The sequence below is a fragment of the Antechinus flavipes genome, chromosome 5 (genome assembly GCF_016432865.1).
Source record: "Antechinus flavipes isolate AdamAnt ecotype Samford, QLD, Australia chromosome 5, AdamAnt_v2, whole genome shotgun sequence".
NCBI lineage: Eukaryota > Metazoa > Chordata > Mammalia > Dasyuromorphia > Dasyuridae > Antechinus > Antechinus flavipes.
In genome coordinates, this window is record NC_067402.1 from 291,464,651 (window position 1) to 291,483,031 (window position 18,381).

The 18,381-nt window shown below is 41.7% G+C and overlaps 1 protein-coding gene across 2 annotated transcripts in view; it reads left to right on the top strand.

Moving 5' to 3' along the window:
• PARVB (parvin beta) overlaps positions 1–18,381 on the top strand; it is an 81,567-nt gene that overhangs the window by 20,518 nt on the left and 42,668 nt on the right. The window contains exon 1 of one of the 2 annotated variants that reach the window (XM_051962334.1): positions 17,289–17,615. The exons of the other annotated variant lie outside the window; for it this stretch is intronic. Coding sequence (XP_051818294.1) covers position 17,615 — 1 coding nt within the window. The 5' untranslated portion in view covers positions 17,289–17,614. Of the gene's footprint in view, positions 1–17,288; positions 17,616–18,381 lie in introns of those variants that run through there. 2 annotated transcript variants of the gene reach the window in all.

Genomic DNA, 18,381 nt, shown 5'->3' on the forward strand with positions numbered 1-18,381 from the left:
CAGCCCCTTAGGACTCCATTCTGTGGCCGAGCTCATCCAGCGTGTCTTCCCTAAGATTTTCCCTAGAGTGTGAGCGTCCCTCAGAGCAGGAAATGTCTTGTTTTCTGTGTCTTTCTCCAGAGTTTGGCACTTAATAAGTGCTTAATCCTTCATTCATTCATCAGACAGCTATTATGAGTTGTAGAACAAGTGTCACAGGGTGTTCCCTTAAGAGGAATGAATGAATGAACCCAAACCCATTTATTTATAAAAGGACTCAGTGTGGGCTAGGTGCAGTTGGAAGCAAGACGGGCCCTCAAGGAGGGTTCTAAGGGTGTTCTGTAGAAATAGGATGGAGGGCTTGCATTCTATTAGAACACTTGTGGACGGATACGGGCAGTTTGAAGGAAGGAGGGGAGAAAGAGCTCCAAGAACTCCTCACCAGGGGAGCCTTCCTGGAGGAAGGGGCTTGCCTGTGAGCCGAGGCTTGAGGAAGTGGGAAATGCAGACAACAGTGCGATAGTGTGGAGTCCGAAACTCATTCAGAAGTCGGTCATCTTTCTCCAGGGATAAAAAGCTCCGAGAACAATCTTCTTCCCTGTGTTCCTCCGTCCACCATTTATTAGTTTTATCTTCTCATTGGTGGTGTCCCGGGTGGACTAATTTTGAGAGTGCTTTTTAGAGACCGCTTCAAGGGACTCGGGAGGCCCAGAAAATTGCAAGGCCTGACCTGGAAATGAAACTCCGGCGGGCTCTTTGCCGCTATGAAGGGGTGGCCCCTCTGGCCCAAGAGGTCATTTGGGGGTCCAGTCAAGCAGAACGGCCGGTAAGTGGTTTTCCAGAGCCAGAGTAATTAGGCGCTCTCCGTGTCCAGCTCCCACGGGCTGCAGAAGGCGATTTGTAGCTGAAATTGTTCCCAACTTGAACGAGACCCACAGTTAATTGAGGCTTCCTGCGCACCTCCGTTGTACGTGGACAGAATTAGAGTAAAGCAGTCTACCTGTACCAGGGTCATCTGTTGCCCGGGGCCATCTTGCTGTCCTGCCCCCCCCCCCCCCGTGGCCTCTCGTGGCTTGCCCCCTCCCCTCCATCTATTCCCACTGCTTCTATCTTGACTGTTCAATTGCTGACCCATAAGACCCCGTCTCTCATGACAATGACCTCCAGATTGCTCTCTGCGGGTACGTCCCCTTCCATTGTTAGCCCGGACTTTTTCTCTTTTGATATAATGAAAGTTGAAGCCTTTATTCACTCAGCTGGGCATAAATATTTATAAATGGCCCTATTTACAAGTTATACAAAATTAGGATAATAATGAGAAAGCTGTACCCCCTCTGTAGGGTGATTCCCCATCACTGGATAAACTTATGTCTCAGGCTTGAGTACGTCATGAACTACTTTTAAGCAGAGAGCAGGGTAGTAAAAAGAACCTCACACTGGGTGTCCAGAGATCCGAGTTCTAATCATGACACTGCCACTAACTGGCTTTGTGACTTCTATTTCCTTATTCGTGAAAGAAGGGAATTAGATCTCCCACCTGTTCTTTTCTCCATTGACATAATCAGAGGACCTGGGTTCAAAAATGGCGCTTGGTTTAAATATGGACCTGCTGCATTTGGGCAGCTCTGATTGCCCATCCCCCTGCTCCGGACCTCCAGGGTTGCTTCTTGTGTCCAGGATAGCACACGGACCTGAGCTTGGCCCCTCCACTTGTGGAAAGCGGATCTGGAGTGGGAATTCTGCCTAATCTCACTTAAAACTTTTCTCTGCCTTAGTTTCTCTTTTAAAATGGGTGTCATCATAATAATCATGTATATACACATGTATAAATATAATGACATGTGTGTGTGTGTAGTCTTGTATATGCACATATATGAAATATAAATATAGCTATATATACCCACACATATATATAGGTATATATATGTGTATGATAGTTGTTTTCTATACACACAAATATGAAATATAAATGCATGTGTGTGCATGTATACATGATTGTGAATACACACATGAAACATACTTATAGCTACATATATGTGTAGGTATGTGCATATATTTGTAGTCATGTATCCAGACATATATAAAATAGAAATACAATTACATATGTAGGTATGTCTGCATATGTAGAAATGTTTATACAATATGAAATGCAAATATAGTGACATGTATGTGTATATATAAACATGTACATAAACATAAAAAAGACACATGTGTACATGTAGTTGTGCATACAAATATGAAATAGAAATATTGTGACATACATATATAGGCATGTGTACACATGTATATGAAATATAAATCTATCTAAATATATATGTGTACTTCCCTAGAATATTCTTTTGTCTATCCTTTTTCTTTATGATTTTCAAAGGCTGTTTGTATATATGTAATTAATATATGTCATATAATTATGTAATATAATAATCACATATTATTCTATAAAATATATCATACACACAGATTTACTTCTTTCTAGCTCCTATGCAGAGAAGAACACCTTGCCCTGGGACCTCATTTGGAGGAGGCTGCCTGCACCGTACAGGGTTTATAGGCCCTGGGGGAGATTAATCACCGAGGGGGAACATGCTTGGCGTTCTTCAGCCTTATATAGGTGGTGCTTCCAGAACCTCTCATCTCGTGTCTCTGGTTTTTAACAAAGTCTGGCAGAAATCTGCAGGGATAGGATCTCGGGGAATTGGTCTATTAGAACAGAGAAGAGACAAGCAGATGTAAGCCTCAGAGTGCATTAAGTGCCTTGTTAATAGCTAGCTAAGCTTTGTGGAAGAGAAAAACAAGAAGATATTTTATTTTCCATTTTGGGGGAAGGCGTGTGCTGTGTGGTTGGCCTTGTAGCTAAGAAACTAAAGTCTGGCCTTTCGCACGGTGGGGAGAATGTGTCCCATTTGCCAGTCAGCCAAAAAAAAAAAAGGGCACAGACTAGGAATAGAAATGACCTTGAAGTCCCTGTTTAGCCGCCCAGTCAGTGAGTCCAGTTGCCTGGGTCATAAGTACAAGATACTACTGTTGGTAGAGTCAGAATGAGAGAGGCTGTGCACCCTCATGGGTAGTGAGTTGGACTTAAAGTCAGAGAGACTTAGATTCAGATATGCTTGTGCATCCTGTGTTAACAAGTCCCTTCCATTCCTTGGGCTTCTCAATAAGCATTTATTAAGCACCTATCATGTGCCAGACACTGTGCTAAGCACTGAGGATACAAAAAGAGGTGCTTAATAAATGCTTTTTGAATTAAATTCAATTGTGTGTTTCTGTCACTGAAGATATTTAAAAAGAGACTAGGTAAGGATAATATGCTACTTATAATAGGCACTTAATAAATATTTGTTTAATTGAATTGAATATTGTATATGAAAGAAAGGAAGCCTCCACCATAAATTCACCAGCTGATTATTAAGTACCATTAAAGGTATCATGTAGCAGCCATGGCACCGGACTTGGAGTTCAAACCTTGCTTCAGGGCAAGATATTGAACCTCTCACTGCTTTAGTTTTTTTTAATGTAAAGTAAGAGGATTGGGTTCCCTGGTTTCTAAGGCTCCTTCTAAATCTGAATCTGAGATCTTGATGGTCATTCCTGGTGTGTGTGTGTGTGTGTGTGTGTGTGTGTGTGTGTGTTTTAATAATTAGCTAAAGCATATATCCTTATTTCAGTTTTGTGAATTTTTATTTTCTGTATGTTTTTCTCCAACTTTCCTCCATTTTATGGGTTAGTTAAATTCTTTCACATTTACAGTGAGATTTGTTAGATGTTATTTCCCTGTATCATATACTGTTAGTGTCCTCTCTCTTTTCATATCAACCCCCTTTCCTTTTCCCCTTTATAAAGAAAAAACTTAAAGAAATGGAATGTGATGAAGCACATGAAATTTTTAAACTGGTATGCTCTAATATTACTCCTCTGCTTCTGTCCTCATCATGAACAGATTCTTTCCTTCCTTCCTTCCTTCTTTCCTTCCTTCCTTCCTTTCTTCCTTCTTTCCTTTCCTTCTTCCCTCCTTCCTTTTCTTCCTTCTTCCTTCCCTCCCTCCCTCCTTCCTTCTTTCCTTTTCCCTTCCTTTCCCTTCCCTTCCCCCTCTTTTTTTTTCTTTCTTTCTTTCCCTTCCCATCTCCTTTATGATAATCTCTTTGTAGTTAGTTAAAGTTTGTTTTTGATCATTTCTCCCTAATCTGGTTTCATCCTAAAATTCCTCTCCCCCTTTTCTCAACTGTTTTCCTGTTGACTTAATTTTATTTCTGCAATAACTTTGCATGCTTATGCCCATCCTTCCTTTGCCCTTTTCAAATAAAAGTGAGGTTCATGGGTGCCTGCTCCTTCTTCCTCTAGGATGTGCTTCTACAACCACGTACTTTTGACCTCAGTTATGAGAAATAGTAAGTTCCTCCCTCTTCTTCCTCGTTACTTCCCTAGAATATTCTTTTGTCCATCTCTTTTCTTTATTATCTTCAAACCAAATCAAGCCAAACCACACCACACCCAGGCCTGAATTTGTTTGTTTGTTTTGTTGCTACTTTAAACTCCTGAAGACTGTCTAGGAGCACTTGTCTCTTCTCTACAACTGGGGTCCAGACACGTCAGTTAGCTTTTTTAAGTGATTCAAATGTATTCAGTTTTCTAGGTTTCTCACATAGAGTGTTTCTGTGTCAAAGATTCTAATTTTTCTCCAGAAATGCCTATTTGTGTTTACTCAGGGGGCATGTGACCCAGAACTCAGTTCTTCTCAGGAGCTGCCTAGAACCTGGGTGCCAGATCCCAGAACCTAGTGATTAGGTACTAAGGCCTACTTTATCTCCTGAGTTTCTAAAATCTTATGGTTTAGAAAGAATGTGAGCTTCTTGAGAGAAGGGGTGATTTCATTCTCTGTATTTGTATCCCTGAGACCAAACAGAGTCTTCCCCACACAGTAAGTGCTTAAAAAATACTTGTTGACTGATTGAAGCACTTAGGAAGTGATGGCTGGTTGGCCAGAAGCATAAATCTTAAGCTGGAATTTTATCTGGCTCCTTTTGTTCTTCCAGATGAATCTTGTTATTATTTTTTCTAGCTCTATAAAATTTCTTCTTCTTCTTCTTTTGTAGCAGCTTGATTGATAGGGCACTGAACAACTAGACCAATTTAGGCAGAATTGTCATTTTTATGATATTAACTTCTCAGAACTAGGTTTTGAAATGCATAAAATATAGTGTGTTGGATAGCAAAGAAAACCAATTATATTGAAATAAAGATGTAATTTTTTCACCCTTTTATTTAAATGGTACACTATGTACCATTGAAATCTCTTCATGGATTGCTAAGAGGCCCAATCTATGAACCCATATCCTAGAGGGTACCGTGGAAAGTGATTGGGGGGTGGGGTTGTGTTAATTCTCTTTTGTTTTTCAGTCACTTTTCAAATTTCCATCCACTTATCATAAATAGGCAAAAAGTAAGAAAGACTTGATTCCTAACTTATTATAACAGAAATTAAAAATACTCATAAGTAAATTCAGTGAGCAAATTTGCAGTTGTTTGAATTAACTATGTTCTTGACTTAGCAAACACAATAATTTTATGAGCCCTTCAGGTTATACATAACACATATTTATATTCCCAATGAACAAAGTGATTTTAGATTGTAAATAATGCTTGAAAAATGTCTTACATAATGGGGGAAGAGAGATTGTTTCTTCCTCTGTAAGTAGAGCCTGATTTTCTGGCATTTTTACATGAATGTAAAATAGGGAATTTTTCTAGGGTGCTATTAACTTTTTGGAGTTAAGAGACAAGGGTCACCCATAAAATTGTTGAATTGAAAGATATCTCCATGGCCATCTGGGTCTCATCCACTAGACACTCAAGAGTCATTCAGCCTGAGTTTAGACTTAGCTGGTGAGAAGGTCCTTATTACCTTAGAAACTAGAACCATTTTACTCTTCAGCATCTCTGAGTCAAAAAGCAATCTGTAGTTCAGAATTCACGTACCATTCCGCGGATATGTGATAGCGAGTTTGCCCCTTTGTATCGTTCCTAGCATTTAACCTGAATCTCTTCTTTTGTGCTACTCTTACTCTCCCTTATTTAAAAATTATCACGGGTATTTCTTGTCCTATTCACTCTCATTATAAAGTAAGTTCTGTGAAGTCAGGGATTACTATTTTCATCTTCAGGCCTCCCGTGTACTAGGGCAGTGCTTGTGACCTGGTTAATGATGTTTGTTGGGCTTTGTTTGCCTTCTTGGGTTGTTATCTCTCTGTATGCCATGTGGTGGCCCCATCAGCACCCATGGCTTTCAGGATCATCTCCATGGTGATGGCGCCCAGATCTCCAAATCTTCCCTAGCATTCCTGAGCTTCATTTCTACGGCTTCAGCTGCTTGGTGGATGTCCCAGAAGGCATGTCCAAAACAGAATTCTTTTCCCCTAAGAATTGCCCTCTTCTTAATTTTCCTATTTCTGTTGAGAGGACTGCCTTCTTTCCCGTTATTCAGACTGATAACCTCAGTTGTCCTTGACAGTTCACTCTGCTTCTCCCCATGTACCCGATCAGCTGCTGAACTATCATAGTGTTTTTCCTTCCACATCTTTCCATTCATCCTGTTTTCTCTACTTATAACCACTGCCCTTTTATAGACCTACATCTCCTCTGGCCTTGGGGTTAGGAAAGCTCCAAATTCATAATCACATTCTGCCTCCAACACTTATTACCTGGGTGATACTGTTCCCTACCTGAGCCTCCATTTCTTCATCTGTAAAATGAGGATAATAAAGCTTTCACTCTCTTTGTGAGAGAGTGAACTTTGTCCCTGTGTCCTGTGAGACAGCTGGTACTGTAGTCGTGAAAGTTGTTCCCAGTTTGGCTTTAAGCTTGATATGGAAACAGAACTGACTTTTCATACTGGTTTTTTGGACTTTTTGGGAGAAGCGGGAGAATGTTGGTATTTTTCCTTTCAAAAGTTATGAAGCCCCCAAGCCTGTGATGGGCTTATAAACATTGTAAATGTGACAGATCTCTCTGCTTTTCCTGGCTTCTGATTTATTATTTAGCCAGAATAGAAATATCAACTTATATTTTAATAATAATATATAAAACCATATTATATAATAGTACAAAACAAAAATGTAACTTATATTACCTTAAAAATTGTGACTAATTTGTGGCAGCCCGAGGAAATTTAATTAGTCTGCCTGATCTCCTGTTTATATTGGGCAAGTGGAGAGAATAGGTGTTCCGTGTCGCGGGACGTGGGTGTTGGATGTAAATGAGCGCTATTATGATCCCTGTCTGGGTGGCTGGTGGTGGTTGTATCTCAGCCTCTTTTTAAAACAGAAAAAAAAAAATTGTCTCACTTAGCATGTTTGACAGGCTCATGAAGAACTGTTATTAAACAGATGCCGAGCTTGCTGTCATTGGATTTTAAATAGGACGTGTCATTCTCTTGGCTGGGACGCTTGCTGTGCAGAATGGGGGCCGAGTGGAACGTATACTCTAATATGTTTCCATGTCTGCAAGGATGGATCATTGACATGTGATAAGGAGATTTCCTTTCTTTTAGGGGAAGGGGACGAGGACCTTCAGTTGGGAGGCAGCTAGCAGAGCGGGACGTTGCATGTAAAAAGGCACCATTTTGGGGAGTCTGGGCCCTATTTGTGGGTGGTATCTTTTCCTACTGAATTTGAATTAGATTGGATGTGTCCATCACCTAGTAAATCATCAAGTACTTACTATATGCCAGAAGCTGTAAAGGCTCTTGGAATAATTTAGAGACCCCAAATCAAAAAGTCCCTGTCCTCAAGGGGCTTATATTCTATCGAGAGATACAATATGTATTGTGGAAATAAAGGATGCATCTCAAATAAAGACAGGGAATTGTGGGGGAGTAGGAAGGCACTAGTAAACTGGGCATTTGGACTTGAAGTCAATAATCTTGGTTGTGTATCACCATATATTGCTGACCCTTTACCTTTTCATGTCTTAAATGGGGTTAAAAACACATTTATCAGCTCCATCAGCATTGGTTTAAGTTCCAGCTCTGATATCTTGGTCGCATCATAGACTCTTTGAGGATCAATTTGCTAATCTACAAAGTGCAGGTAATTATGCTTCAGAATCTGACCTGAAAGGGAGATATGCCCTTTGTGAAACTTAATGCAGCATATGACATAGATACTTGTTGCTGTTCTTTGCATGGGATGTTTCATCTCCCATCTCTGCCTGGACATACTCCCCACTCACCTCTGCCTTTCATAATCCTAGACTTCCTGCCCAGCTCAGCTCAGATGCCATATTTTATATGAGGCCTTTCCTATAGGGCTCCTCCTACAAATCCAAGTCATCAGTCTTTGAAGGCTGAATGTGGATTTGGAATCAGATCTTCAGCAACTCTCTTCCTGGGTCTCAGTTTCCCCATCTGCCAAATGGGGTTAAATGTATTTCCATATTAGCCGTATTGGCTTCCCCCTCTCAAGTAAAACTGAACACAGTAAAAAATGAAAAGCAAGAAATATAAGGAAGGTTAAAAAAAAAAAAACTGCTTCAATCCTCACCCAAAGTTCATCCATTCGCTCTCTGGGAATGGATAGCATTTTTCATCATAAATCCTTCAAAATTGTCTTGGATCACTATATTACTGAGAATAGCTAAGTCATTCATAATTCATCATCTGAACAATATTGCTTTTACTGTGCACAAAGTTCTCCTAGTTCTGTTCACTTTTCTTTGTATCAGCTCATGTAAGTCTTCCCAGGTTTTTCTGGGAGCATCCTGATCATCATTTCTAACCATAATCCATCCCAATCATATACCATAACTTGTTGAGAAATTTCCCAATTGATGAGCATCAATTTAATTTCCAATTCTTTATCACCACAAAAAAGAGCTGTTGTAAATATTTTTATATGTGGATCCTTTCCCTTTTTCTTTGATCTCCTTGGGGCACAGATCTAGTACTGGTATCCTAGGATATGTACAGTGTTATAGGCCTTTAGGCAGAGTTCCAAAATGAGCCACAGGCCTGACTTACTTCCTTGGAATTTTCTTGCTTTTCTTTCCTACAAATAAGTTCTACTTCCATAGTTTAAAAAAAAAAACAAACAAACAAACAAACAAACCCACTGGTCTTGTTTTTTGTTTCTTTTTCTTTCTTTCCTTCTTTCCACCCTTTTTACTTTTTCTTTCTAAAAACATTTTTATTGATTTTTTTGTCTTTAATTCACAAAATTTTCCTTCCATACCCCTTTTCTTTCCCCTTCCAGAGAGTCATCTCATATAAGAAAGATCTTTTTCTCTTTCTTTCTCATTGGATCACTCCCATTTTTCCTTCCCAGTGGAACATGAATTCCTGTAAGATAGGGACTGTTTTTCCCTTTTTCTGCATCCCTAGCACTTAGCAAAATGCCTGGCACACAGCCAATGCTAATAAATGCTTGTTGATGGGTTAATTTGATGAGGAAGGAAGGATCCCATGATAGCAACCCTGCAGGCATTAAAGACAGTGATTTTATTCCCCCTTAAGACCTCTCTAGGCCAAAAATCTCTAAAATGCAGCCTCAGACATGAACACATAGGATTAATTTCCCCTGTTTTGGAGACAGTCAGTCAGTCAGTCAATAAACATTTATTATTTATTTACAAGCTGAGGAATGAGACAAGGCACAATGCTTGCGGTTATTATTTAGGCGTCAAGGCCTGGGCCAGTTGGGATTTGGCAATGAATTATCTCTGATGTCTAACAAAATTTGAGCACTTCCTCACAGGGAGGTACCCAGGGACTAATTCTCCAGGCTGTTCATCGATTGATTTTAGTGTTTGTTCGAGAGAACCTTTTGTTAAAGACATTGGCTTTGGAATTTTAGAGGTTCTGACTTCAGATTCTGTCTTGGCTCCTCCTCGCTCTGCAGATGAAGAGAATGGATACATGGCTTCTTTCAGACCTATTTCAGGAGCTAGGCCCTTAGTCCATGGAGGGAGCAAGGCTTCATTGTTTAAAGGAAAAATGGGGCAGCATAGATGGGCAGGCAGAAACACTAGGAAAAAAAGGTAAGAGAAGGGAGGAGGGGTGATAGAAGATAAGGTAGTATGTGAGGTGGGTTAAAAAAAAAAAAAAAGAACCCTAAGAGAAAGGGGGAAGGGATTTTTGGAGGTAAGGTGGGTTAAAACAAACAAACACACAAACACACAAACACTACTGGGATGAAAGGAACTGGTAATTATAACTGTGAATGGGTTCTTCTCCCTCCAGGCAATTGGAGGGTAAGTGCCTTGCCCAAGGTCATACAGCTAGGAAGTATTAAGTGTCTGAGGCCAGATTTAAACTCAGGTCCTCCTAACTTCAGGGCTGGTGCTGTATCCACTGCACCAACTAGCTGCTCCCATAACTGTGAATGTAAATGGGATGAACTCTCTCATTAAACAAGTAAATGACAGGGTGGATTAATAAACCGAATCCTATAATATATTATTTACAAGAAACACATCTGACAGAAGACAGAGTAAAGGTAAAAGACTGGAACAGAATTTATTATACTTCAACTGAAAAAAAAAAAAGCAGGGGTAGCAATTCTAATCTCATATAAAGCAAAAGTAAAAATAGATCTAATTAAAAGAGAAAAGGAAGGAAAGTATATCTTGATAAGGGCACCATAATCAATAAAGTGGTATGGATATTAAATGTATATGCACCAAATGGTAGAACATACAAATTTCTAGAGGAGGAGAAGGAAGAAAGAAGAAAGAAGGGAAAAGTAATAAAATGTTTTATTGTTCCTAAAAAGTTTCTCAAAAATAGAAGTTCTTTCTTTCTTTAAATTACACTGATGTTCCTAAAATATTTTAGACTTTATTATTAATATTGCTTTTCTTGAGTAAGAATTAGACTCAATCTTGAAGCTGGGTGAGAGACCCTGGGGCAGGAAACTCTGTTCATCAGGTATTGGCAGAGAACATGGTGTTCCTTCCAAGGGGATTTTTCAAGTAACTAAAGTCACTCCTTCAATTGATTTGACCTTTTTTATATAAATCTATTTCAAAATGAATTTTCTTAAAATTGCATTGGTTAGTTTTCTTAAATAGACTCCACTGGCTGGAAAGCTAACCACAATTTCTATTTGCGTCCTTACTACAGTGCATAGTATATCAGAGACATGTCATTTCTTTGCTGATTTGACCTTTTCAGATGATTAATGCCTTCATTATGAAAGCCATCAGTTTTTTTTTTTTTTCATGCAGGTATAGTTGGATTGAGTCTAGGGCATTGGAGGACAGCAGGAAAGAAGCTGGATTCAGAGGAAGAGGAGTCCAGTCCCTTGATTCCTGGTCCTCAGTTTTCCTCAATTGGAGAATGAGGGATTGGGACCATGTAGGAGGGTGGGAGGAGCTGGAGGCCACACTAGATGTTTTTAAGTATTTGAATGGTTATTTACATCCCTTGAGAGGAGCCATGGGGAGAGAGCAGCTAGATTGCTTCTTGAGAGAGTGCTGAGCTGGAGTCGGGAAGATCTGAATTCAAATCCAGTCTTAAATAGCTGTGTGACTCTGTTTGCCTCAATTTCCTCATCTGTAAAATGATCTTGAGAAGTAAATGGCCAACCACTGTTGTATCTCTGCCAGGAAAACCCAGATGGGGTCATGAGGGATGGGACATGACCGAACAACAACAATGCTTATTTCTGAAGTCTTTTCCAGTTCTGAAGTCTCTGCTTCTGGAAATCTTGGTAACAAGCTCTCCTCCGTTTTTACCCAGAACATTGGGCTAGGAACTGGGCTTGTAATTAATAGAAAGAAATCTTTTATCAATGCAAGTCAGACCCATGTCTGAATGTTAGAAAGTTATCTAGAATGCTGAGAAGCTAAGCAGTTCACCCAAAGTCAGACTGTTACCCTATGTCCCTAAGAACTTGACCCTGATTTTCCTTGCTTTTAAAAATTTTTTCTTTAAAACAAGAATATGTGAAATATAAATTGACTTTAAAATTTTTTTTATTTAAGACTTTTATTAGATTTTCCCTTGTATCTCTTCACCTTTTCCTTCCCAGAAAAACAGCCCTATAACAAAGAAATTTTTTTTTAAAGAGAAAAAAATTCAGCAAAACTGATCAATACTTAGAACACAACTGAAATTATATGCATCACCCCATTGCCTCCATATTTCTTCTCTGAGGGCAAGTTTAGTCATTATAGTTTTTCAGTCTTCAATTTTCAGTGTTATTAATGAATAAGCATTTATTAAACTTATTAAACAGAGCTCTGTACTAGATACTGAAGACATGAATGGAAAACAGTACCTGCTTTCTGGAGAGCTCCCAATTCTAATGGAGAAGTTACCACATAGGAGGGATTTTGGCTACAAGTTGAAAGTCCTTAGGTAGTAGTAGCAAAGCAGATGGTCAGTCCCCTTCTTTAAGGATTATTTCCACCGATAAAATCTTATCTTTTTCTGTTGTTGAAACACCTTGTGGTTGTTCTGTCCAGTTACATTGTTACAGTCACTGAATATAGGGTTCTTTTGGCTCTGTTTACTTCTGTTTGCATCAGTTCGTGTACATCTTCTTGTGCTTCTCTATGTTCATAATATTTGTTGCTTAAAGGCACAGAGACCCAGCATTGCAGTCACACATCACAATTTGTTCAGTCCAATTCCCAATTCATGAGTATCTGTTTTGTTTCTAATTCCCTGCAACCACAAAACCCGTTGCTAACAGTATAAACATTTAGTGTCTAGGGAGCTTTTCTTTTGGTCGATAAAACAGACTAGACAAAAAAGCTTCAGAAGGATTTGATTTGTGTAACTTATTGTTCTATAAACCTTAGGAAAGAACTTGATATTTGATAAGAACTATGGGGAAAACTGGAAAACAGTCTCTGGCATAAATTAGTCTAAGACCAGTGTCTTATACTGTATTCCACACACACACACACACACACACACACACACACACACACACACACAATCAAATGACCTGAATTTCAGAGATCACAGCATAAAAAAGGAAAAGCAGATCACATAAAGGTCTTTCACAACTAAGAGTAGGGAATCAATTCTGAAGCAAATAAAGATAGAAGCACTTACAAAAGAGAAGACAGATAATTTTGGTTATATCAATTGAAAAGCCTTTGTACTGACCCCGGGCAAGTCACTTAACCCCAAGTGCCTCAGCAAAAAAAAAAAAAAAAAAAAAAAAAAAAAAAAAAAAAAAAAAAAAAGCTATTGCACAAACCAAAGGATAAGAAGGAAGGAAAGAGGTTAAAATGTTCATTATTATTTTTTTACTACATTATTGATTTTAAAATAACATTAGTTAAATTATAATTAATAAAATGAATTTAATTTTATTAAGTTTCTACTATGTGCCAAATTTCATGCCTCATTGATCTTCACAGTAATCCTGGGAGGTAAGTGGTTTTATTACCTTCAGTTTTGCAGTTAAAGAAACCGAATTAGGCAAGGGTTAAATGACTTGCCTCTCCTCCCCTCCCAGAAGGGAATATATCAGGCCAAATTTCAACTTGGACTTTCTTGACTTCAGGACCAGTGCTTTGTGTTCCTGGTTTCTTAGAAGAGAAGGGACTAATTGGGGAGGAAAAACCTTTGTATTGTATTCCTTGGATTAGGGTTGATATCCAAGATGTATAAATGGCTAATAGAAATTTCATAAACCAAGAACCCTTCTCCAATTGATTAGCAGTCAAAGGATATGAGCAATTAATTGTCCAAAGAATTGTGAACGATATGAAAAATATGCTAATAATAAGAGAAATGCAAATCCAAACAACCTTGAAGTTTCACCTCACATTGACATTTTATCTTAAATTGGCAAAGATGTCCAAAAACAGTGTGAGGAGTTATGGAAAGACAAGTACAGGTACATTATTGGTAGAACTGTGGATTAATGCAACCATTCTGGAAATTTTAAATTGTGCAAGTAAAATGGCTAAAATGTCCATGTCCTTTGATTTGAGGCATGTAGGTGAGGCTGTGGATGGAGCTTCTGGCCTGGAATCAGGAGACTTGAGTTCAAATGTCACCTCAGACACTTACTAGTTATGTGACTAGTGTCCAGAAGAGACACTTCTGTCTCTTCTAGTCTTCTAGATTTCTGTCTACTAGTGATCAAAATAGCACCTACCTCAAAGGGTTGATGTGAGGGTTAAATGAGATGATATTTGTTTTATTACAACATTGTCTGGCACATAGTAGGCTCTCTCCTTCTCATCCCATGTGACATATGTCAGATACTGTTGAAGGATGTAAAGACAGAAGTGAAACGGACCTTGCTCTCAGTGGGCTTACATTTTGTTGCGGAGACGATGTTACATACAAGCAAGGGTCCTCAAACTACAGCTGAGGACAATTATCCCCCTCACCCAGGGCTATGAAGTTTCTTTATTTAAAGGCCCCCAAAACAAAGTTTTTATTTTTACTATAGTCTGGTCCTCCAACAGTCTGAGGAACAGTGAACTGGCCCCCTATTTTAAAAGTTTGAGGACCCCTGCTTTAGAGTGAGGGATCCTCTTATAACTGAGGAAATCAGGGAAGACCTTGTGTCTGGGAAGTGTGGAGAGACATGAAGCAGCGGTTGTTCCCTCTGTGGATCCCCCTCCAGATCTTCATTTTTCTAGCCCCTTTTGTGGCGCCGGTAGCAGACATAGTAGACATTCAGTAAACAGCCTAATGAATTGGTTATCCTAACAGTTTTTTCCCAGATTCCTCACCACCCCTTTGGAAGCATTTTCTGCTCATTTCCCAGATGAAGAGAAAGTGAAAATCAGGAAAGCAGAGGGATGGGCGGGTCTTTGGGGGGAGATGTGAGATTCCATTGCTGGCTGCTGCCAATTCTCAGTCTGATGCTTGGGGCTTTCCTGGACCTGAAGCTTGGGGATCCTCCATCTTCTTCTTGCTAGCCTTGCGGGGACTCGATGCCCTCCCAGAGCATGTCCTTTTTTTCTGCTTTCTTTGTCTGGTTCAACAAGCTGTGTACAGATCCTAAAGTCTCTTGTTGATATGGAGAGCCAAACCCATTTGATCTTTTTTTTAAATTAAATATAAACTCACAGGTCTGAATGTTTAGAAAGAGCAGCTAGGGCCTTTTGTGCTTCTCTAGAAGGGAAGTGCTCCCTTACCGCTTCCCATGCCAGGGACCTTGGTTTTGACCTTGACCTTGGCCAAGTTTAGCGTACTTGGCACAAAGGGTGCTTGTGGTCCCAGAGGATCCTAGGCCTATGGCTAGAAAACACCTCAGAGGTTCTGGCTTTTGAGCCCTTTGAATAACATCGGAGGAAACTGACTCACACACTTAGTGTCAGTAGTAAGGGTTAAAACCCAGGCTTTTCCCATACCCCAAATCTCCATCAGTTTAGTAATTGAAGAATCACCTACTATGCGTAATATCCTGTGCCTGGGCTCGGGGAGGTCCCGTCTAGCAGGGAAACGAGACACAGAAACTGGAAGCTGGGACATCCAGAATGGCCTGATATGGCAGGGATAGAGAAGTGATCCAAGCTGACGTTGGCAGATTTCCTGGTGGGATCTTAGATTTAGAGCAGGGGCTTCTAACCTGGGGTTTACAGGCCCCCGAAGGTTCTGAGGGGAGATTTCAAGGTTCTGTGGATTTGGATGGGAAAAAGCAATGTGTCTTTATTTTTACCAACCTCTCCTCATCAAAGCTGTTCCCCCAGTCCTGTTGCTTCTGCCTTCACAGAATGCCCCTTCTAGGTGCCCGCTTCTGATCCCAGTACAGGTGCTGGTCCCCTCGTGCCTGGACAAAAGGGGGTCTTCCCACCCCAAGTCTGCCCCACTCACTGAAGTGATTTTCCTAAAGCCCAGGCTTGACCATGGCACCCCCTTTCTTAATAATCCCCAATGGCTCCCTATTGCCTCCGGGATCAATTACAAAGTGCTTGTTTGCCATTCACAGCCCTCCTACCTTTCTGGTCTTTTTACATCTTAGTTCTCACCAGGTACTGTGACCATGTGACCCCAGTCTCTCGGCTTTCCACAAACAAGACCCTGCATCTCGTGGGGGGGGCATTTTCTCCGGCCCCCTCCTCAGGTTTTCTCGTTCACCTCCCTGACTTCCATTAAGCCCCAACTCAAATCCCCACTTCTGCAGGAAGCCTCCCTCAGCCCTTCCAGGGTCCTCCCCTTGGTAATTATCCTGTGCATGGTTAGCTCCGAACATAATTGTGTACATATTGTCTCACCCATGGGACTCTCAGCACTTTGAGGGCAGGGGCCGTGTTTTGCCTCTTTTTGTACCGTGGAGCTTAGTACAGTGCCTGGCACACTGCTCGATAAATATTGATCAACTGATTGGTCTCTTTGCTGGGGAAGGAGAAGAGGGTTGGAGCCGACCTTTCCACTCTTAGTTCTTTCAGCTAATGGCTTTAAGTTGAGAGTGGCTGGGAATGGGACACAGGATGAGACTGGGGGGACGTGGGTGTGTTTGTGCCGTGACTTGTGACTTGGCTGCCCCACCTTGACTTCCCTTCCCTTCCCCCCAAGGAGAAGTCTCTTAATCTGGACAGACCTCTCAGTCTCAGGGAGACTATTGGATTGGGGGGGGGGGGACCTGGAGCCTACTCTAGTCTCAGAGTGTTGGGAATCTCCCTGACTCCCCCTTCCTCTCCTTTGCTTCTTCTCTGTGACCCTTAGGGTCACTACATCCATTCAAATCCTAGATCAGTGAGTGAGTGGCTGAGCTCTCCCAATGCTCCCATTGCCTCCAGAAGCGATCTCGTGTGTGACTTGTGGCCATCTCTCCCTCTCTTCCCTCTGTCTATCCCATTCTCCCTCACATCCTGTGTTCCCTCTCCTCTTTCCCTTTATTCTTCCCTTTGTTCATTCACCTTGTCCATGAAACGTGTCTAGGAAGGGCTGTTCTGGGCCCACAGGCCATCGGGGAACTCGCGGACCCCTTTCTGGGAGGCCGTGCAGTATCTATCTTTAAACCGTAATCGCTCTTTTTCTTTTAGCTTTTCTCTTTTTGAATGTTTGATTTCTGAAGTCATGGAAACAGAGTGACGAGCGTTGAGGGTTTTGGCACTTCGGAAACGAGGAAGTACTGTACACAGCAGATGGAGGAGGGGGATTATTATTAGGCTCCTTTCACGTCGGGCACAGGGTGCCCCATTTATTCGGCATCCCATGAGCTCTTGCTCTTCTCTACCTGGAGCCTGGCTTCAGAGAATGCTGGGGAGAGGGCAGGGGTTTCCTCTGGGCCCCCCGAGTCACGGTTGCCTTTGCCCAGGGCTCGGGTTTCTGGAGAAATGCCTGAGAGTGGATCCACCCTTCCTTCCTCATTTCCTTCTGTGTTAGGGGCTTCCTTCTTTTAGGGGTGAGCAGGGAAAGGAGGATGTGTGTGGCCTGTGGGTAGTTGCTGGTAGCCAAGATAAGGGTACCATTTTATATCATGAAACAACAGCCTGTTCTCCCTTTGAGGGGGGCAGCCTTTTTGTGCCCTTCCTTCCTCAAGGATTCCAAAGAAGGGGTCTCGAAAACCGCCAGTCATGGTGGAGGCGGAGGCTCTGCTCCTCCCGCCCCTCTGGGCATCAGGGCACAGCCCGGGGGCTGCCTCTGCCACACAGTCCGCCGTTCTCTGCCAGCACAGGGTCGCCCGGGTTCCTGGGTCCGCCAGCCTCCCTCATCACCAGTGAGTTCTTTCCTTTGTCCTTTTGTTTGTCTTTCAGCATCTGCGGTCCCTGCAGGGTCCTCCCTGGGCATGTGTTCTGCCACCCCAAAACAATGGGTGGGTCTGCAGACTCAGGCTGGCTTCTGGTGGGGGGCTTGGGGCAAGGTCATCTCTGTCATTCCTTCCTCATTTGTTGGGTGGGGAAACTGAGGCACAGGGCCTCAACATGACCTTGGATCCTCATCTGATGGTAGAAAGGCCCTCTGAGGCCATCTTTTATTCCCTCCATCATTTATTGGGTGGGAAAACTGAGGCACAGAGCTCTACTGTAACCTTGGATCCCCAATCTGGAGGTGAAAAGGCCCTCTAAGGCCATCTTTTGTTTCTTTCATTTCATGGATGGGGAAACTGAGACACAGAGCTCCACTGTGACCTTGAATCCTCAATCTGGAGGTGAAAGGGCCCTCTGAGGCCATCTTTTATTCCCTCCATCATTTCATGGATGGGGAAACTGAGGCATAGAGCTCCACTGTGACCTTGAATCCTCAATCTGGAGGTGGAAGGGCCCTCTGAGGTCATCTTTTATTGCCTCTATCATTTCATGGATGGGGAAACTGAGGCATAGAGCTCCACTGTGACCTTGGATCCCCAATCTGGAAGTAGAAAGGTCCTCTAAGGCCAGCTCCCTCATTTTCCGGAAGGGGAAACTGAGGCAAGGAGAATGGAGTGACTTGCCCAGAGTTACTCAGGAAAGAGAGCTGGAATCTAACGTGGGCCCTCCTATGCT